At 41.1% G+C, this 23,376-nt stretch overlaps 1 protein-coding gene across 1 annotated transcript in view; it reads left to right on the top strand.

The window, feature by feature from the left end:
* Positions 1-9,420: 9,420 nt before the first annotated feature.
* The window catches only part of LOC310986484 (zinc finger protein 385A-like), a gene marked incomplete at its 3' end in the record, with an annotated part of 75,295 nt that continues 61,339 nt past the window's right edge, over positions 9,421-23,376 (top strand). The window contains exon 1 of the mRNA XM_083972416.1: positions 9,421-9,488. Coding sequence (XP_083828542.1) covers positions 9,473-9,488 — 16 coding nt within the window. The 5' untranslated portion in view covers positions 9,421-9,472. The remainder of the gene's footprint in view (positions 9,489-23,376) is intronic.

Below are 23,376 nucleotides of genomic sequence, written 5' to 3'. Positions count from 1 at the left end.
TGTGGACTAAGGGCTGGGAGAAGTTTCAGAGTCCCCCGTGGCTTCTCTGAGTTACAGGGGGTCTTGGTGTAGCAGTGCATGTCCATATGACGGTTGCAAATGGATACCAACTGTCTTCGTAACAAAAAGACACACCAAAAAACATCCAAATACCTCCATGCTGCTCGTATGTAATGTCCGTCTTGTATTGAAGCCCCGGCATGAGAAATTGTCCCCAAAAAAATTAAGTAAGTCTATATTTCAAGTCCATGAACGGGGAAGGAACCAGGAAGAGGAGCTTCGAGAAGCTTCTGCTACAAAACAAGCTTGAAATACGAGCTGTGTCTCAATTCAGGGGCTGCAGCCTTCGGAGGACCCAGCCTACGCGGTCTCCGGAGGCAACGGCTTCGGAGGCTCCTCCGTCGGTAAATGAGACGGTCTAGCCATCAGAGCATTTCCTGATTGCATCTGAATGTAAACAAAGGCCCGAACGTAAACAACAGCGTAACGTTAAACATTTGAAAGTGGCGCCTGCAACGGCTCTTCCGCTTCTCCGCTCCTCACTTTTTTTTTCTTTCTTTTTTTTAATAAGTAGAATAAATACACGGGCAGTTATCATTAATATACTAATAAACAAACAACTGAACAGCAGCCAGGGGGGGGGGGGGGCTTCAGGCTATTAAGTGAATAGAAAATAAAGAGCAGAGTGATATGTTTTCATAGCTTTATTATCATTTGAGTCAGATGCTTTGCCTCCGCTCCTCACCTGTGCGGACAGCAGAGCTCAGCTCAGCGGGCGACCGCGCCTCCGAGCCGGCCGCAGAGCCGGGTTACCGTGGCTACAGCACAGAGCTCCTACGTTCGATAGCTAGCGGCTAGGTTGCTAATAACAACAACGGTGCAGCAAAGCATCTTGGGATACGTGAGGCCGCGAAGGATAGTAGCGATGCATCCTCTGAATGCAGGGGAAAGGAGGACGCATTTGGAGGAGCCTTCGAATTTGGACGAATTGGGACAAGACAGCCTTCACGCAGCGCTGTGACGTAATCGGCCTTCAAATGCAGCCTTTGAAGGCTGCAGCCCCTGAATTGAGACACAGCTATAGACTTATTTAATTTTTTTCAGGACAATTTCACATTTCGGGGCTTCAATACAAGACGGACATTACATACGAGCAGCATGGAGGTATCTGGATGTTTTTTGGTGTGTCTTTTTGTTACGAAGACAGTTGGTATCCATTTGCAACCGTCATATGGACATGCACTGCTACGCCGAGACCCCCTGTAACTCAGAGAAGCCACGGAGGACTCTGAAACTTCTCCCAGCCCTTAGTCCACATGAGGGGGAGGAGATAATGAGTGAAATTTCAATTTTGGGTGAACTATCCCTTTAATAGTTAATGAGATGAATGATGATGATGATGATGATGATGATGATGATGATGATGATGATGATGAATGTGACGGAGTTGAGTGTTTGTGGAAAAATGTCAAATCAATGTCGACACAGTTTAGTTAAACGGTGATTTATGGAGTTGAGTTAATAATCGATGTCGACACAGAAAAATACAGATTCATCAGGAAACTTGAAGCCACGGTGGATTAGGACCAACAGAGGACCTTCTTCCTTCCTCTCCTTCTCCTCCTTATCCTCCTTATCCTCCTACCTTCCTCTCCTCCTTCCTCTCCTTATCCTCCTACCTTCCTCTCCTCCTCCCTTTTCTCCTCCTCTGTATGTTCCTCCTTCTTCCTCTTCTCCTCCTTATATTCCTCCTCCCCCTCTTTTTTCCTTTCCTCCTCCTCCTCGTTCTTGTTCTCCCTATCCTCCTCCTCCTGTATGTTCCTCCTCCTTCTCCTCCTCCTCCTCCTCCTCCTCCTCCTCCTCCCCCCTTTCTTCTTTTCTTCCTCCTCTACTTATCCTCCACCTTCCTCTCCTCCTCCTCCTCCTTCCTCTTCTCCTCCTTATGTTCCTCCTCCCCCTCTTCTTTTCCTCCTCTTTCTTCTCCTCCCCTCCGTCTTCTCCTTATCCTCCTACCTTCCTCTCCTCCTCCTCCTTCTTCTCTTTCTTCTTCTCCTTCTCCTCCTTCTTCCTCCTTCTTTCCTCCTTATGTTCCTCCTCCCCCTCTTTCTCCCTATCCTCCTACCTTCCTCTCCCTCTCCTCCTCCTTTTTCTCCTCTGTATGTTCCTCCTTCTTCTCCTCCTCCTCCTTCCTCCTCTCCTTATCCTCCTCCCTTCCTTTCCCTTTCCTCCTCCTCGTTCTTCTCCTCCACCTCCTTCTCCCTCTGTTCATGTCCAGTTAACTACTATTAATTAATAATACATATATATTAAAATGCAAACAGCCGAAGTTGAATCATTTAGTTTAATAACTTACGTATAGGCCTATCTCTATAGATGATTTCTCCTGTAATAACTTGGTGGTGGTGAAGTTTCTCTGCAGGTTCACTGAGTTAATTTTAAAAGCTTTTTTTAGATGTTTGTAATCTAACACCTGTTTCACCGTCTCACCGTCCACGACAGAGGAATGATGAATGAAGCCACAGCAGGAAATATGACTTACAGTTATTAATCATTATTAAATGACACCGTTTCACTGCTGCCATCTGCATACACCTATAAATTATACTGGTATTATAATTAATCATTATAAACATGACCAGGGTCCGGATAGATAGAAGAGAAAAGTAAAGTGTGTCATTAAATGGAAGAATACTGTAGAATAACCATTAAAGAAGGTACGCAAATGCATTTTATGAACTAAAAAGGCCTGTAAAATTAAATATATTATGTTTTTAAGCGCTTTACTGTATATAGAGCAAAGCATTTTCTATTATTTGTAAATAATGTGTGTTTTACTTTTTATTCTAACACCTCAGTAAATAAACTTTATTCACTATGACTTTTAGGATCAAAACTAAAATGTGTTTTTATTTAAAATGAGCATTAACAGAGCTGATGTGATATTTTAATATATTGTTCTTGTATTTATTTGTGTTATAATTTCCATAAGGACCTTATATATATTCTTTCCTCTTGCAGCAGCAGACAGGACGGTGACGGTGACGCACCGGCGGTCGTCCTGAACGTGACTTCCGGCCGTTGACCTTGTGTGACCTCCGGGGTGAGAAGAAGTGTCCTGTTACCTGCTGTTATTGTGTAGCTACTGATACAGACCATAAACTGTCAGAATAAGAGTTTAGTGTTGCAAAAACGGCAGGTTGAACAGAGATGTGGAAGATAAAAGAAGAAAAAGTGTGTAGACGTGAAGCGAAGCCGTTAAAGTTTCAGTCTGAACGACATCAACATAAACTCTGACGAGCCGCGTAAAGATCAGAGAGGAGGCGGCGGAGGGAAAGTATTCCTCTAAAAGTTTTATTAGAGAGAGAGAGAAGCAGAGTGTGTGTGCGTGCATGTGTGTGTGTGTGTGTGTGTGTGTGTGTGTGTATGTGTGTGTGTGTGTGTGTATGTGCATGTGTGTAACTGTATCCCTCTGGTGAAATGTGCTTACTGCTCCAGTTCTCCGTCCTTCCCCACTGTCCCTTAACCTAACCCCTGAGTGGCCTGCTGCCAGAAGGTGTGTGTGTGCATGTGAATGTGAATGTGTGTGTGTGTGAGTGTGTGTGTGTGTGTGTGTGTGTGTCCATGCTAACATGACACAGAGTGCGTCTGCCTCACATTAAAAGCGGCATCACAGTTTACATCCTCGGTGGGATGCTGCATGCCACCGTTGACGTTTTACTGTTCCCATTAAACACTTTTAAACGACCTGTCTCATTCACAGATGCAGAGTTTCCCCACTCCACCGGGTGTCAGCGAACGCCTCACGCAGCACGCTGGCCCGGCACACTGTTTATTTACTATCTATCTATCTATCTATCTATCTATCTATCTATCTATCTATCTATCTATCTATCTATCTATCTATCTATCTATCTATCTATCTATCGTTCTATCTATCTATCGTTCTATCTATCGTTCTATCTATCGTTCTATCTATCGTTCTATCTATCTATCTATCATCTATCTATCTATCTATCTATCTATCTATCTATCTATCTATCTATCTATCTATCTATCTATCTATCTATCTATCTATCTATCGTTCTATCTATCGTTCTATCTATCGTTCTATCTATCTATCTATCATCTATCTATCTATCTATCTATCTATCTATCTATCTATCTATCTATCTATCGTTCTATCGTTCTATCTATCTATCTATCTATCTATCTATCATCTATCTATCATCTATCATCTATCTATCTATCTATCTATCTATCTATCTATCTATCTATCTATCTATCTATCTATCTATCTATCTATCTATCTATCTATTGTTACACACCAGTAAACACACTAGCTAGTAGCTACACAAAGACAATACACTGTAAAAAACGATTTACTAGAATACAAGAGAAAACACTGGATTTTAGGAGAAAATGGTGAAATTATCTGTTCATGCTTTTATGCAGTATCCCCATTTTATTATTTTTAAGTATTTATATATTATACATATATTTATCTATTTTATTTATCTTATTTTTCATCCACCCTCTCTCGTTTTCTCCACTGGAAATTGCAAATTATTGAGTCTAAGACAGTGTTTCTTCAGTGTTTTAATTTTTGGGTGAGTGAATGCATAAGCGAATGTGTGCTGCACTATCAGATTATTCTACTTATTTCAAGTGAAAATCTGCTTGAAATAAGTAAAAAGTGTCTAATAACAAGCTACTTTTTAATGCGATGTCTTATTTTACATAATGAGATTTGTTTTGACTAGAAATAAAGATAAATATTCTTGGTAAGATTTTGAGTTTTGCAGTGTACGGATGGAAAGTAGCTGGAAAGTAGCTAGTAAGCTAAATCCGGTACAAAGCATCTTTTCTCATCTTGAGACTAATGTTATTTTGTACATTGTCCCTGATACAAATAAACTTATTAAACTAAATATCAGTTTCTGAGAAAGTCAAAGTTTTAAGAAGGACATGTAGTTCATTATTAGACAGGATTGAGTTTTTCTGTAGTAAATACTGTTAACGTGTCACATGGTTTGGCTTTTTATTCTCTGAAATCTACATTAAAGTGTTTTATTCTGTAAAATCTATCTATCTATCTATCTATCTATCTATCTATCTATCTATCTATCTATCTATCTATCTATCTATCTATCTATCTATCTATCTATCTATACTGTAGGTGAGTTGGATCAGAATTAGACTGACATTTAGTCGCCACTGCTCCCTACGTCAGTCTCACCTCTCCTCCGGCTTCTAATCCGCTCCTGTAGCTCCACCAAACCACGGCCGCAAGCACATTTATGACATCCGATCTGAATTTACACCTTAACGGGCAGCGGGGCCGAGAGGAATCGATGTTCAGAGCTCACAGACGCTCCCGCAGGATCAACCTTTATACATTTATGTGACTGTGTGGTTCAACTCACTGTGTTTCTCTCTCTCCAGTCTGAGTCTCAGAGCAGTGAAAAGTGAAACGATGATCCACATGGAGCAGGTTGATGTCTGATGAGATGAGAGAGGAAGCTGCAGGGACGACGTCCATCCTCTCACATCTGCAGGAACACATCTGCATCTCCTTCTGCAGAGAACAGAGTCAGAATTAGTCATAGCATTTTATTATTTTTTTTTTAACTTTATTGCCTTTAAAGCAGAAGTAAGTGGAATGTTTGTGTTAATATAAGTCTTAAATAGTTGTATCTTCCGACAGCAATCACTTACATAGAGTGTTTGGTCTGAAACACGGGTCTGTCAGTCACTCTGCTCTGCTCTGAGCCCAGGAGAAAACTTTCCTTGTATCCTACAACCTTTATCCAATGAGGAGAGACAACGGCATAAAGGGGCAGTCCTCTCTGTGTGTGCAGCCAAGGGATGCGCCTGAATGTGGTGACGTAGGGACGAGGGCGGGGACTGCTAACTCCATCTGCTGACAGGAAGTTAGACAAGACCACCGGATCGCTTACTTCTGCTTTATTGCTTGGCAATTAAAGGGACAACGAGGAGTTTTGGAAAGCGAAGTGTTTTCACACTACATTTCCCATGAGCCTCCGCGCGCACGGTGAAAGTCTTGGACTTCTTTGCCAAGAATGTTTTCATTCATCAAGAATTAAAGTCAGAGGTTGGAAGACGATCACATACCGTCGTAGTTCCCACCATAAACGGAGATTCAGCGGCGTTATTCTCATGACTCGCCGGGCAGCGTCTGTGAAACCGAAAGTAAAGAAACGCTGGTCGGCTCGCCCAGCGTTTCCACCACCACTAATAATAACAAAATAACAATAGAGACAAAACCATAGATTTATCTAAAATGGACCATTAACAAGTGGTAACGTAGATTCATCCACATTAATATGAGACTTTTTATAACCAAATAGAAACTCCTCGTTGTCCCTTTAACATCACAAAAGAAAACAAAAAATCAATTCAGTTTAACACTTTATAATAAATACACACTATTAAGCATTAATTAAGCAATAATAAATAGTGAATTCTTAATTTATAACGCATGAATACTCATGAGTATGTAGTTTATAAACACAGTTAAAAATGTTTTGATCAGCACTAACTGTATTTATAAACTACATACTAATGAGTAATCATGCGTTATAAATGAAGAATTCACTATTTATTAATGCTTAACTAATGCTCAATAGTGTGTACTTATTATAAAGTGTTACCCAATTCAGTTTTGCAGTTACCAATATTACGTACATATTCATTAGTTAGTTAAAAGTCAAGCCTCAGAACAGAAACAGCATACATGATCATATTATACTAAAAAAAAAAAACAATAAATAGTATTTGATCACCTGATCAGTGCACAAAAAGTTCCAAATGAAACTAAAACCAAAAATGAACAGAATAAAAGCTCCACAAAAAATAAATCACATAATAAAATAGGTGCACCGCTGGTCACCTAAGGGGTTAAAAATGCCTTTTGAGAGGAATCAATCTTTAATAATAATATAATTTATCAATTTAAAGGCCAATGAGAAAACAGAGGGATCTCTGAGTGTCAGTCGTCGACTTCACATTCCCAACGTGCCGTTAAATCGTTGCTGCTGTGAAGCCGTTGCTATTGAACCATGAACAGCTGCCACCTGTCGCTCATATCGGCTTCATATAGCAGCGTTATTCACTTCTTCATGGCTGAAGCAGCTACAGCTCATATACGTGGCACTGCAGCGTGTTTACATGAGCTCAGGCCCAGTGTGTTAAAAAAGAGGTCATTATATAGAATAGCACTGATTTATTATTATTGTCTGTTATACTGAACTTGTTACACTGCAAAAACTCAAAATCTTTCCAAGAATATTTGTCTTATTTCTTGTCAAAATGTCTCATTTCTAGACAAAACTAATCTCTTTCCACTTTAAATAAGACTCATCACCTAAAAATGAACTTGTTTTTAGATAATTTTCACTTGTTTCAAACTAATTTTCACTTGAAATAAGTAGAAAAATCTGCCAGTGAAAGGAAGTTTTTTGTGCTTGTAATAAGAAATAAAACCTTGCTCCACTATCAGATTTTTCTACTTATTTCAAGTGAAAATCTGCTTGAAAGAAGTAAAAAGTGTCTAAAAACAAGCTACTTTTTATGTGATGAGTCTTATTTTATGTGAAAAGAGATTAGTTTTGACTAGAAATGAGACATTTTGACAAGAAATAAGACAAATATTCTAGCAGCCTATAATGAGGTTTGTTCTTACTAGAAATAAGACAAATATTCTTGGTAAGATCATTGATTTTTTTGCAGTGTATTGAGAAACAACTATTTATTGTGTCATATAATAACGTTCTGCAAACTACACTTAACTGAACTGAAATTTTAACTTTCATTTATTGAGTTAATTGATTGACATCGATAGAGAACAGAAATAACTCAGCCCAGGTTTGGTTTTGTTCCTGTTTATGACTAGTTACCTTCAAAACTACTGAGTTGTTTGTTTGATAAATGTGAATTAACATGCAAACAGTCTAAATTGACACATTTGATTTAATAACTTATAAATGATCAATAGAAAAATGATTATTTCTCCTGTAATAACCGGTGATAACTGGTTTCTCTGCAGAGTTAATTTAAAAAAACTATTTTTTTTTTTAGATGTTTGTAATCCAACACCTGTTTCACCATCACACACCGTGCATCAGCTTTATAGATAATAATGATGGCTCCGTTCTCTACACTGTAAAAACTCTACGTCTTACCAAAAATATTTGTCTTATTTCTAGTCAAAAACAAATCTCATTCCACTTAAAATAAGACTCATCACATTAAAAAGCAGCTTGTTTTTAGACACTTTTTTACTTCTTTCAAGCAGATTTTCACTTGAAATAAGTAGAAAAATTTGACAGTGGAGCAAGTTTTTCTTTCTTATTACAAACACAAAGAACTTGCTTTCACTGGCAGATTTTTCTACTTGTGAAAATTTGTTTGAAACAAGTGAAAATGATCTAAAAACAAGTTCATTTTTAGGTGATGAGTCTTATTTTAAGTGGAAAGAGATTAGTTTTGACTAGAAATGAGACATTTTGACAAGAAATAAGACAAATATGCTTGGAAAGATTTTAAGTTTTTGCAGTGTATTTGAGTAAAATGATAAATGTCTGTGACGGATGTTCTGGTTTCTCTCTTTTGATTTGATCCGGTTCTGAACTCTTCTGAACCGAACCGAACCGAACCGATCCACAGAGAAACCGTCCATCTCGGGCCTCTGAGACCATCTGTTTTTATCTGACAATCAAATTTCCCTTTGCCTCAGCACATCAATATTTTCTTTCTCTCCTCCACGTCTCTCAAGTTTCAACAACTTATCGCCTCTGCTCTTCCTCCTCCTCCTCCTCAACACACACACACACTCTCTCACTCACACACACACCGTCCAATCCTCTGATCTCCCGCCCCTCCTCCTTCTCCCTCTCTCTCTCTCTCTCTCCCTCGTTCCCTCCACAGTTGTCCTCACATATTAGGTTCCCCTCGTCCTAAGAAGCAGAATTAGCCTCTGGAATCTCCTGCACTTGTTTCCTTTGCGACTGCGACTGTGACTGTGACTGTGACTGTAGCTGTAGCTGCTGCAGCGGCGGCGGTGGCGGCATGAAGGGAAAACAGAGAGAAGACTCAGAGAAACACAGGACACAGGAATTAAAAGGAATCTGAATACAGCAGGATAAAGAGAAAGAAAGAGAGGAGAGAGAGGCAGATGAAGATGAAGAAGCTGAAGACGCTGCTGTAGTGTTTGGTGCAGCTCCTCTGTGAACATGCTGCTGCTGCTGCTGTTACTGCGTCTCTCTCTGCTGCTCTGAGATCTGCACTTAGGCTACTTACTTTATTCATCTCCACAACACAGTGAACGTGTGCGACACTTCTTTTGATTTTTGATTTACGGACCACGACCACCAGCAGCACCTCTGGAGTCTCCACCGGACCGAGGAGGAGGAGGAGGAGGAGGAAGATCTGGAAGAAATAGAGGCGAGCAACGATGATGTGGAGCTCAGGTAAGATCCATAATCATAATAATACTAATAATAAGTGACTGTAACTGTAACAGAGCAGTGAGAGAAAGAGAAAACAACCTCCTCCCCAAACCACTGTGAGCATTCCTCCTTTGATCAGCCCTAAAACGAAGCGAGGAGCTGGGAAAGCCAGGATCTCCTCATTACTGCAATATCTGGAGCAGAAATAAAGAGGCGGTGACGCGTCGTGCTCGAAGCTTTGAAGGCTTTTTCCCTTTGATGAAAGTTAAGTAAAGTAAAGCTCTATCAGCTCTCAGTCAGTCAGTCAGAGACGAGACCGCTGGCTTGGCTCTCTCTCTGAGCTCAGAGCGACGACCTGCTCTCTGACCTTTGCCCTTTAACACACATCATCAGTGTGGACGGTAGGCTACCATGAGGCAAAGGAGGAAGTTCAATCACGGCTCAAAATAAAGACGCAAAAGTGCAAAGAGTGTGTGAACGTCCACGATGATCAGAGACTTTTGAAGGCAGCTGTGATTTTAACTCTGAAGGTTTTATTCTTCTGTAGTGGTGTTGTACACTGCAAAAACAAAAACAAAATCTTACTAAGAATATTTGGCCTATTTCTAGACAAAATGTCATTTATAGTCAAAACAAATCTACTTATACCTAAAATAAGACTCATCACATAAAAAGTAGCTTGTTTTTAGACACGTTTTTACTCCTTTCAAGCAGATTTTCACTTGAAATAAGTAAGAATGTTTTTCTTTCTTATTACAAGCACAAAAAAAGCTGATTTTTCTACTTATTTCAAGTAAAATGATCTAAAAACAAGTTACTTTTTAGGTGATGAGTCTTATTTTAAGTGGAAAGAGATTAGTTTTGACTAGAAATTAGACATTTTGACAAGAAATAAGACAAATATTCTTGGAAAGATTTAGAGTTTTTGCAGTATAGTAGGCTACTCCAGACCACATTTTAAAGGTCTTGGTCTTGTCTTGTTCTTGGTTGAACTGGACTCTGGACAGTTGCAGTGACACAAATGTCTGTCTGTCACTCGCTCACTTTGGTTTATGTGATGTGATTCAATAACTTTAAGATAATTAAAATTGTTCTGAAGTATCTGCTTGTGTGAGAAACTCGGTGTCAGCAGTGGGAGGAGACTTCAGCAGGTTCTGTGCTGTGTTCTTCTGTCCAACCCAATCTTTGTTCACATTAAAAATGGTTTAGATTTTACATCAAATCATCTTTTCTCTGTAGCTGTGGAGGAATAATGTAAATATCAAGACACATGGTTATTATGGGTCCTGGTGCTGAAGACAGAAATGGTCTGGTATTGGTTTGGTCTCAGTCTTGACTCTGTCTCGGGTTAGGTGGTCTTGACTACAACACTGTTCTGCAGAACAACAAACTGTACACACAATCAGTTTCTTTACATACTCTGGTAATTATGTGCATGTGCAATTAAAGGGACATTGTGTAACTTCTCCTGTTATCTATTCAGGAATATCGATTATTTGGTTCTTCAGTGTGTGTTTCATTAACCAGTAATCCCCCCATCAACAAAGTGAAGTGTTCCTTTCAGCTCTGAATGAGCCGTTCATATCATTCATATCTCCATGGAGCGGGTAAGCTCGGTGCTGCTGCCATGTGGTGTCGCCATGTTTTTACGTTCATAGCTGTAGGGGCTAATAAGACTCCTCACATAAAGCAGCTTGTTTTTAGACACTTTTTACTTCTTTCAAGCATATTTTCACTTGGAATAAGTAGAAAAATCTGATAGTGGAGCAAGTTTTTCTTTCTTATTACAAGCACAAACCAGATGTCATTTTACTCACAGAAGTCCAGAGAAAGCCGGTAAAACAATACCACATCGCCATGACAACATATTGTCACGTGTATTATTGTTTTGCCTCGTGCTGACAGACCACTTGTTTACATAGAGGCTTGTTTATGCCGTTACATGCAGCGTCTGTTGTCTGTCTGACGTCTGCCCAATTTCACGTGAATGCAGCATGAAAAATACGATTGAGTTGCTTGAGATGTACAACCACAACGCTAGATGGGAGGAATTCCTACACAATGTAGGAGACATATTATACCCCATTTCCACAAATTAGAATAGTTGGTGTCTTAAAGGGATAGTTCAACATTTTGGCAAATTGGCCCATTGCCATAATCCCTATAGTCAGAGCAGTAGGTTCGTTACCTTTAATTGTCGGTGCAAGCTATTTTTAGAACGGCGGAGCGGAGCGGTGAGCTGCTCAGAGCTACGCTACGGAGGCTCATTATGGGATTTCTTGGTTTCCCTCATCAAACTCATCAAATACACAATCCAACAACTCCACAACGCTCTGGTGGACAAGTTGTGAGCTGCACATTCACCACGCTATGAGATAATAACACAACGTTACCACACAGAGTTGTTGTAGAGGGAAATTCATGCAAAACCGCTGATGTGCGTTGCCTTCAGGGACAGTTTTTCAGCAAGCAGACTCTGTATTTACCCTGTATTTACCTCGAAAACGGCTCAGTTTCGCAACGTTCCATTATTATCTCATAGCGTGGTGATGGTGTGCAGGTCACAACTTGCCCACGAAAGCGTTTTGGGATTTTTTATTTGATGAGTTTGATGAGGGAAACCAAGAAATTCCTTTAGCCTCCATAGCGTAGTTAACGAACCTACTGCTATGACTATAGCGATTATGGCAATGGGCCAATTTGCCAAAATGTTGAACTATCCCTTTAAAGACATATCTGTGACATGCTTCGGTCAAAATCCCCCAAGGATCAAACATCACAGCTCTTTTCATCCTCTCTAAACAGCCCTGTTCAGAACAACTGGTTTCAGTGTACAGTATGTCCCTTTAAATGCATAATATGTCCCCTTTAACGCAGCTCCACAGCTAAATGAAACAGGAGGGGAAGAACTTAGACATTAACACTGAACTGCAAAAAAAAAACAAGATGATTCAAAGTCTCTGAATTCCTTCATGCTCATAACTTTTCAATGTTATTATGGTAATATGCAGGTCACATGATTTTAACCTCTGTCTGTGGTGTGGTCAAAGTCAGCGATAAATCTACAGACTTTCTTAGTTCATTTCAACATGGCTTTAAGTGCAGGTTTGAATTATAATCAGTATCATTATGTATTCAAAAATGTACATAAACATAAATAATGGAGTGGAGTAGCAGCCGCTGAGTGTTGTTAGTTTATAGCTGGAACTTTATGTCACTAATAAAATATTTTACAAATATTCAGGAACATAAAATTAATGTGTCAAGAGTTTTAACGGCGTATTAAACCTGAACCAGTCGAGCCGATTCCTCAGCAAACCACATCGTTATGATCTTTATGTGCGAGTGCAGCTCAGCTACATTCTGCAGAGACGTGTTTAGACCAGCGTGTGTGTGTGTGTGTGTGTGTGTGTGTGTGTGTGTATGTGTGTGTGTGTGTGTGTGTGTGTGTGTGGGTGTGTGTGTGTGTGTGTGTGTGTGTGTGTGTGTGTGTGTGTGTGTGTGTGTGTGTGTGTGTGTGTGTGTGTGGGTGTGTGTGTGTGTGTGTGTGTGTGTGTGTGTGTGTGTGTGTGTCCAGTGCGAGCCACTCATTTCCCAGCAACACCCACTTTAACCTCTGAGCTGCAGTGAAGAGCTGCTTCTCTGCGTGTGTGACTCGACATCCGACTGATTTACAACCAAACACAACAGCTGCTTCTCAGTCCAACACAGACGCTATGACTACGGTGGCCCAGAGGGCTCAAAACACTGCAACTGGAAAAAAAGAAACACATGCCAAGACACAAACACGCTGCAAAAACACAATAAACAATAAAGGGACCAGGCAGGGGGACACTGAATGTTAGAAGAATGCACTGCAAAAACTAAAATATATTACCAAGAATATTTGTCTTATTTCTAGTCAAAATTTAATTTCTAGTCAAAACAAATCTCATTCTACTTAAAATAAGTCTCATCACATAAAAAGTAGCTTGTTTTTAGACACTTTTTACTTCTTTCAAGCAGATTTTCACTTGAAATAAGTAGAACAATTTGACAATGGAGCAAGATTTTCTTTCTTATTACAAGCACAAAAACTTCCTCACTGGCAGATTTTTCTACTTATTTCGAGTGAAAATTTGTTTAAAACAAGTGAAAATTATCTAAAAACAAGTTCATTTTTAGGCGATGAGTTAGTTAGTTAGTTTTGACTAGAAAGACAGATATTCTTGGAAAGAATCTGAGTTTTTGCAGTGTGCATGAGGATCTTTCTTGGCTTGATTGACTTTTATATTCATTAATGTTTTTTATCAGATCTGTCATAACCACAAAAAGTCAATTTATGGTTTATGAATAGCCTAGTTATCTTTCAGCAACAACAACACATATTAATCTTAACCCTAACCCGATTTGACAAGGCACGCAGCTGGAGGTTGTTTTACATTACCTAAGCACAAAACTACGTCAGTTAAACACAGTGATGCAATTGAAAAAATTGAATTTATTACTGACCTTTATCAAATAACAAAATAATATAAATGCTTTTTAAAAAACACTACATGAATATTACGTAATTTAAAGGGAACTTAATTAACTAATATTCCATGATACATGAGAGGTATGTGGGTTATCTATAACAGGGGTTTTCAAAGTGTGAGAGAGTGAGCCCCCCTTAATGAAAAATAAACAGCTGTGCGCCCCCCCCCCCCCCAAAAAAAAAAAAAAAAAAAAAAAAATAGAGAGAAGAGAATTAGTTACTATGACCAAAACAATATTGATTCATTAAACATAAATTGGTCTTTCCTGTAGAATTTGTTTGATTTACAAACTTGTTTCTCAGCATATATTAATTATCATGACAACATAAAGCACTGACGAAACCTAAACATTGATACAGAACTCTGTAACACTCATCACACAAGCAGCTTCATGCTCTCCCTGTGTGATCATCTGGGAAGCAGAGTAGCAGACAGTCTGAGGTTGAAGTTTATATCAATGCACAGGTGACACTGTGACAGGTCTCCACTGTACGTCTGTAGGCTACCACATGTCAGCTGGTCAGCTCCGCCGCCACGTGCAGCTTTTTTTTTTTTAGGAGCGGTATATTGCGGCTTTATGCAGGAGGACACGCGGTGCTACAGCTGATCCAATGTTTATCTGAGCTTGGTCACTGTGAGGCACCGGGTCGCTTTGAGCTGCGTTATTAAGTTATACCTGACGCTGCGCAGCACCTGACGCTCTTCTTTTTCTAACCAGAATAGTTCCACAGCCGACGTACACTAGTGCTACATTCAGCCGAGGCCAGATGAGCTCCGCTCTCCCTGCAACAGTCTCTCTGATCACTCGCTCTGAGCGTCACATATCGCAGCGGAGGGGATTGCATTGGGGCACCTTGGGCGTCAGTGCACAACGCGAAAGGGCCCTGACCAAGCGTCAGTTTATGACGCGTCGGGGGTGAGACTGCTCCCTGACACATCAGTCGAGCATAATCGCAGTCTGTGTGTTACAAGATCGTGTTTTATCATATCGCGGTATAATAGGCTAATATATTGCAAACTATAGGCTACTGCAAAAACATTAATCATTTAGCCCTATGTGCAAGTGACATGATGTAACTCATCTTTTGTTTGAATGTTTTCAGTTTTTCTTTTTTTCTTGTTCTCATGTCGCGCCTCCCCTAAAACTCTCTGGCGCCCCCCAAGGGAGGCGCGCCTCACACTTTGAAAACCCCTGATCTATAAGATGATGTAGCCTACTCAATCTGAGCTGTCTTGTCTTGTCAATGTTTTAAAACATGTATTGTCAATGTCTGTGTTGTTTAGTTGTCTAGTCTGAATGTTATTCTTTATTATACAACAGTTAGTTCCGACCGGTCCCAACCGAGCAATTTGATTGGACAACGAGACATTCCATAGTGCTGATATACAGTATAACAGCACTGGGACTTTTCACAGACATAATCACTCCGCTGTTCAGCTGGACAGGAGCTAAGTCAGAGCCACGCTCCCCATACAGGAACTGCTCCATCTCTCTGCTGCTGCTGCTGCTGCTGCTGCTGCTGCTGCTGCTGCTGCTGCTACAGTTATAAACGGACCTGAACATTAAAACCTGGACCTGACCTGGTCCGTCTAATTGGAGATAAATCTCTACTAAACCCGGCTGGAAAAAAAATCGCCGCGGGGGCAACTACGTTTTGACGGTGATGTGTTTTGATATTAGCATTAGCTGTTTTTAGCCACGTAGCTCAGCTACTTAGCTTCAACTGTGTTTATATTGATTACATAGATGATGAACAAATGTAATACGGTATCGATAACGTCTCTGTGTGTCTTCATGCTGGTCCTGTTGCTGCGGTGCTGATCAGACACGGGCTCAGAACCAGAACCAGCACTGGAAGCAGCTCGGTGGAGAAGCTTGTAGCTTAGCAAGCTAGTATGAAATGTGTATGTGTTGCCTGGCAACAGCCTCGTCTCCCTTCCAGTTGCAGAACTATTTCTGTTGGCGGAGCCAAATAAATGATTAAATAAACAAACAAATCATAATCTCTTGTAGTTTATTACTGTTCTAAAATGCGCTCGTAGCACTGTTGTATAAAAGCAATATCACACTCGAGGTCGTGCTGTTGTACTGTATATCAGCACGGTGGGATTATCTGCGGCACTCGGCCTGCGGCCTCGTGCCTACGACCGAATCACAGCCGTGCTGATATACAGTACAACAGCACTCCCTCTCGTGTGATATTGCTTAATTGTCATCAGGAAGAATAGCAGATGCTATGCAGAAGCTAATAGGGACCCAATAGGTATAATACGTAGGAATCCCCCCATCTAGCGGTGCGGTTGCATATCTGAACGTATTCTTGATGTTGCATTCAGGTGAAATGGGGCAGACGTCAGACAGACAACAGACGCTGCATGTAACAGGATAAACAAGCGTCTATGTAAACAAGTGGTCTGACAACATGTTGTCATGGTGATGTGGTATTGTTTTACCGTCTTTCTCTGGTGGAGTAAAATGACATCCGGTTGGTTTGCCGACGGCCGTCTGCCTGACTGCACCTGAATGCAACACCAGTGCCTCCGTCCTTCCTCACACTACACAGTGGTGACAGCTTTAACAGGCCGAGCCCACAGCTCCGCTCAGTTTCCGTGGTTACCTACGGTCACGATTAGGGTTGGGCATCGTTTAGATTTTAGCGATTCCGATTCCGATTCCGATTCTCTATATCGATTCCGGTTCTAAACGATTCTCGATTCCGATTCTTTGAGGTGCAGGTCAACAGGTCACAACTTATTTCACAGGATATTTTTTTATTTGACAAACTCTTCACACAGGCCATTTTTGCATGCATGCTTGGACTTCAAACATACATCTTACACAGCTTGTAAGACCTCCAAAAGGCCTCCAAAAATAGATTTAGCCAACTATGGTATTCAATTAAAAGGAAGGGTCCCTAACTATAACTATAAAACTGAAACTTGGCAAGCAGTCTAACATACAAAGAGCTGCAGAACAGGTGACTGTATATGCAACAAAATAAAACAAACACTGGAGCAGTCATGATGACAAATCAAAAACAGTTTTTGTTTAAGAAGATAATCATGTCTGCCTTCTCAGGCTGAGGAGGCCTGTACACTAGTGACGCACGGTGCGGGTCAAGAAATGTTTACTTTATTTGCGGTGCGGGGCGCGGTGGGGCGGGTCATTAAAAACACTGATGATGAAGTCCAGAGTGTGTTATCAGGGGCGCGCTGATGTTGACGGGAAAAGCCGGCGGAGGTGTGAGGGAACCGGTGAGACGGCGGCTGGGCGCATCAGCAGAGCGGGTTGGTTTCACTGAGAGCAGAGAGCAGAGCGGGGAGTCTGCTCTCTGCTCTCTCCCTCTCGCAGACCGGGGAGAGAGAGATGCGGCGGCCGCCGCGGCTGCTGCACTCGCTGCTCTGTGACTCTCCCACTCCTCACGAGCTCCACACTGACAAGCTACCGGCAACACAGCGCCTCTGTCTGCCCTTTCAAAGTAAAAAGCCGCTGTCTGACGTTTAATAGCAGCGGGGATGGTTGTGAAAATAGATGCGGTGGTGCGGGGCGGGTCAAATTACTTCAAACTAGTGCGAGTGGAGACAAAACAAGAGAGAGTAAAACAAACAAACTAGTGCGGACATTTAGGAACCGATAAAAAGGATCGAAATGCAAACAGCTTCTTAACGATTCCGGAACCGGACGTTAGGAACCGGTTCCTATTTGGAACCGTTTTTCGGTGCCCAACCCTAGTCACGATGCAACATGGCCGCCTCGGTTCGGTGCGTCGCCCACTTATGTATTTGTAACGACTTGTAACAACTCATTCTAAGGAACCAGAAAGCTTTCATTTGTAGCAGCTGTGATTCACCTTCAAAATGAGTCGGATGTCGCAACGTTCTATTTTTAGATAATCAGCTGATAACGTGGAAAACCCATAGAAAATAAAAAAAAAACATAATTTCAAAGTAATGACATTCAAAAACAATCTCCCAGAGTTTCATAGTCCAGATAATTGAGAAAAGGTATCCTACATAAATGATGATTAAAGTTGACTTGCAACTTAAACCCTCTGAAAATGAGCGTTGCTTCGGTGCAAAACATGAAATATATTCTGAACTGTTCATGATAGAGACGAGCTGTAAACTGCATCTGAAGCGCGGGATTCTCCGCTTTCCGACGGTCATTGAATGGTGCCTCTATGACAAGAAGGGACAGATACAGAAACAGATGCTAAACCGAGTAGCATCGATGCTAACAGAGCGTAGCATCGATGCTAAACTGAACGTAGCACGCTGCCACTCAACGTAAAAAATGGCGATGCAACATGGCCGCCTCGGTTCGGTGCGTCGCCCACTTATGTATTTGTAACGACTTGTAACAACTCATTCTAAGGTACCAGAAAGCTTTCATTTGTATGCAGCTGTGATTCACCTTCAGTGAAATATGGATTTATGAAAGACAGGTTTGATTTTTGATAATAAAAAGCCAAATAAGTTACACACTGGGGCTTTAAACAAACTTAAACTAACTAACAATAAAGTGAGGGACCGGTTTGTTTGTTTTATTAGAACATGATTCACATGTTACTGATCATATGGACAGTTAGCTTAGCTTAGCCCTGTGTCCGTCACTTTATTGTGTCCTCCAGACACACTTCCTGTTGTGTTGCTGTGTGAGTTTCTGCAGCTCAAACTGATGCAGCTGTTGAGGTTTTCTAACGCTGCAGTAAAATTGAGCCTTCAGGGCCACCGTACTGTACCATATCACCGATAATAAAATTAGCTTCAGTCGCGCATGTTTCTTTCTCCGTGAGTTTTTGTGACACAGTTTCATTGTGTAACGCGTTCTTAAAATTTGTGCAGCGAGTTAGAGCGAAGGAGAGGTTGAGCTCTGCTTCATCTGTGTCTGTTTCATCTGATTTAACAGTTTAATCGCCTGCACACATTTTTTTTTTCACATCAGATTAAACTCTTCGTCTTCATCATCAGACGTCGGCGGCCTCCTCAGGACTCTCCGCTAACGATCACAGCTAAAATTAGACTTTAACAAGCCTGTCGACACAGTTATGGCCTCCTGGGGCGGCACCAGGGAATGATAGGATGGTGGAGGTCATATGCATAGAATCACACACACACACACACACACACACTGGCTGCACCGTACACAACACTAGCTACCCGTATCAACTTTCCTAAACCTCGATCTGCACTTTAATCATTAATCCTCTACATGTTTTATGAATGTTTTAAACTGTGTTATTGAGAATATAATGTAATAATAGTGTGTCTGCAAAACACAGTATCACTGTTACACACCAGTAAACACACTAACTAGCTACACAAAGACTGTATACACAATACACTGTAAAAAAAAATATTTACTAGAATACAAGAGAAAATACTGGATTTTAGGAGAAAATTGATTAATATGGTGAAGTTATCTGTTCATGCTTTTATGCAGTATCCCCATTTTATTATTTTTAAGTATTTATATAGGCCTATTATACATATATTTATCTATTTTATTATTTTTCACCTATTTTATCTTACTTTTCATCCACCCTCTCTTGTTTTCTCCACTGCAAATTGCAAATTATTGAGTCTAAGACAGTGTTTCTTCAGTGTTTAAATTTTTGGGTGAGTGAATGCATAAGCGAATGTGTGCTCCACTGTCAGATTATTCTAATTATTTTAAGTGAAAATATGCTTGAAATAAGTAAAAAGTGTCTAAAAACAAGCTACTTTTTAATGCGATGTCTTATTTTACGTATAATGAGATTTGTTTTGACTAGAAATAAGACAAATATTCTTGGTAAGATTTTGAGTTTTGCAGTGTACGGATGTAAAGTAGCTAGTAAGCTAAATCCGGTACAAAGCATCTTTTCTCATCTTGAGACTAATGTTATTTTGTACATTGTCCCTGATACAGATAAACTTATTAAACTAAATATAAGTTTCTGAGAAAGTCAAAGTTTTAAGAAGGACATGTAGTTCATTATTAGGCAGGATTGAGTTTTTCTGTAGTAAATACTGTTAACGTGTCACATGGTTTGGCTTTTTATTCTCTGAAATCAACATTAAAGTGTTTTATTCTGTAAACTCGTCACTAACACACTTCAGCCCTGACTCAGTGTTTTAATAGATGAACAAACCTACAGCCTTGATGTGTGTGTGTTAGTGTGTGTGTCACCTGAGTACTGGTCCGGTTTCAGTTTCCCATGGTGACATCCATTAAAGTCCTGTTTTTGTGTGTCTGTGTGTGTAATGTGTGTGTGTGTGTGTGTGTGTCCCTCTCCATCACACACACACATTAGCACCTGGCCCATTGACCACAACAATACACCTCGCTGCATTATTCAGCCCGCTTCTACTAATGAGGAAACCTTATCTCCCCCTCACTCACACACACACACACACACACACACACACACACACACACACACACACACACACACACACACACACACACACACACACACACACACACACACACACACACACAGACATCTATCGCTTCTGTAGAGTTTAGTGTCTAAACCTGGAGATTGTGCGACATCGTTGGTGTCTGTTTTTTCCGTAGAGATTTCCATTTCGACGACACAGTCGAACCTTGAACGCATCGTCGTGCTGAATATTATCGTTCCAGGGGTCGCATTCCTAAAGATTCTTAGTGCAAAGAGTTTCTCCTAGTGGCCAAATTCTAAGAAAATTCTTAGAATCATGATGTTTTCTTAAGCTGTGTTCACACTGCACCTTTTATTGTTGTCGCTGGCGATAAGTTTACATGTTAAAGCAGAACTAAGCGATATTTTTGTGTTAATATAAGTCTTAAATAGTTGTATCTTCCGACAGCAATCACTTCTATAGAGTGTTTGGTCTGAAACACGGGTCTGTCAGTCACTCTGCTCTGCTCTGAGCCCAGGAGAAAACTTTTCTCGTATCCTACAAGTTTTATCCAATGAGGAGAGAGAACGGCATAAAGGGGCAGTCCTCTCTGTGTGTGCAGCCAAGGGATGCACCTGAATGTGGTGACGTAGGGACGAGGACCAATAGATCCATGACGAGGGCGGGGGCTGCTAACTCCGTCGGCTGACAAGAAGTTATGGTGCGTTCAAGGCAACTCGTAACTCGTGTTTTTCCGACCTGTGAAGTGGTACCAGTTCGATCTGGTACGAGTTCACGGGTCAGAAGTTACGAGTGGCCGTTATAGTGACTTTCACAGGTAAAACAGGTCGGAGAAACACGAGTGGGTTGCCTGGAACGCTACAAAGTCGTAAGTTGTGACTTGAAGCTGTAATTTACGATTTCAAAAGCCTGCCTGGAACGCAGCATTAGCCAAAACGACCGGATCGCTTACTTCTGCTTTAAGTCAATGCAAACTAGCGACTGAGCGTTTAATCGCTCAGGCGAAAAATCGCTGGGGCTCCGAGTGACAGCGAGCAAGCGACGGTGCGAGATGAGGCAAGGCAAGGTAATTTTATTTGTATAGCCCGTTTTTACCACCAGTTTGTCTCAAAGGGCTTTACATCCCATCATAACAACATCCTCTGTCCTTAGACCCTCACATCCACTGAGGAAAAACTCCATAGAAAACCCTTTTAACAGGGAAAACCAGGAGAAAGCTCAGGGTGAGCAACAGAGGAGGGATCCCTCACCCAGGACAGAGATGTTGTTACAGACAAGAAAACAGTTTACAGTTTATGACACAGAATGTGCGAAATATGGAAATGATGATATCAAGATGTGAAAAAGCAAAAACAAAAGAAAAAGATTATGATATGATCTGAATATGAAAAAGATTTTATTCTGTGGGTAATGGGGGCGGGACTAGATCAGCTTTTGCTTCTCCCGCTTTCCCTTTCGGCCATGTGTATTGTATTATTTGAACTAAGATGAAGTGTGATGATGATTATTTAAATTGACATGCCCGAAATAAACAAATTGATTGATTGATTGATTGATTGATTGATTGATTGATTGATTGATTGATTGATTGATGAGAAATCCCAACTCTCTGGCCGTCAATCGCTCGTCGCTCAGCGCTGATTGGCTGCTGTAATCTATGTGTAACTATGACAACTACTGAAATCATGGAAACATAATACAACTCCAGCGGTCCGGCAGAGCAAAGCCGGCTTGGCGTCGTCGTACGGCGCTTGTGGGACTTCCACAGCTGGTAAACAGCAGCAGCAGCTACAATGTCAGAGCCGTGCTGGACCGACACAAACGGGAAGAAAAGAGAAAAGACTCGGAGCGAGGTGGAATTCACTGGAATCGCTTGAATGACGTCATCAGAGCAATCTGTTGAACTGTTTCAAACTGACGAGCGACTGCAGCTGAGTGACAGAGCGGTTTTTTTTGGAGCGACACGAGCGACAGCGACAAAAATAAAAGGTCCGGTTGGTGTGAACGCAGCTTAAGCTAAGAATCCTCGCTAGGGATTTTTAGTTTTAAAGCAGCAGTAAGCGATCCGGTGGTTTTGGCTAACTTCCTGTCAGCAGATGGAGTTAGCAGCCCCCGCCCTCGTCCCTACGTCACCACATTCAGGCGCATCCCTTGGCTGCACACACAGAGAGGACTGCCCCTTTATGCCGTTCTCTCTCCTCATTGGATAAAACTTGTAGGATACAAGGAAAGTTTTCTCCTGGGCTCAGAGCAGAGCAGAGTGACTGACAGACCCGTGTTTCAGACCAAACACTCTATAGAAGTGATTGCTGTCGGAAGATACAACTATTTAAGACTTATATTAACACAAATATTCACCTTACTTCTGCTTTAATTGCCATGCTGGTAATTTAACGAGGGTAAAATGGCTCAGCTGTCATCACAATGTCTGTGACAATGGCTGTGACCGGCCTATAAGAAGCTTTCAAATCTATACCACAAACCAGTGAACAGCAATGGAGAAGAAAAGAACAACTGGACAGAGGAACTAGTTTGCTTCTGGCTCAATTGGTCAATGAGCATAAAAGTGTTTTGAGAGTGTTTGAGAGGTAAATTTGGCCTTAGGAGGAGTTCTCTTACAGTAAGAGCTTGGATTCTTTAGGAACAGCTTTTATCTTTACTACTGTAGGATTTACTCTTCACTTTTAGGGGAAATTCTAAGAAAACATCATGATTCTAAGAAACTCTTTGCACTAAGGATCTTTAGGAATGCAGGCCCAGATGTTGAGTTTGTGCACTGAGGGTTTTTTTTGGAGCCTCCTCCGCCCGTAAACATCTGTCAGCATCCTCACCTCACACTTTCATCCCTCCGTCAGTCTTCGTTAACCTCAACCCCCCCTCCTCCTCCCTCCACCTCCCTCTGATGCTTCATCGAGTCTCTCGGGCTGTCAGTCTCTGTCACACCTCTCTCTGTGTGTGTGTGTGTGTGTGTGTGCCTTTTTTCTTTTGTTCTCCATCCTCACACA

Source organism: Trachurus trachurus (genome assembly GCF_905171665.1).
Source record: "Trachurus trachurus genome assembly, chromosome: 5".
Taxonomy (NCBI): Eukaryota; Metazoa; Chordata; class Actinopteri; order Carangiformes; family Carangidae; genus Trachurus; species Trachurus trachurus.
The sequence above is the reverse complement of the archived record's forward strand: the minus strand, read 5'-3'. Positions and strand labels throughout refer to the sequence as shown.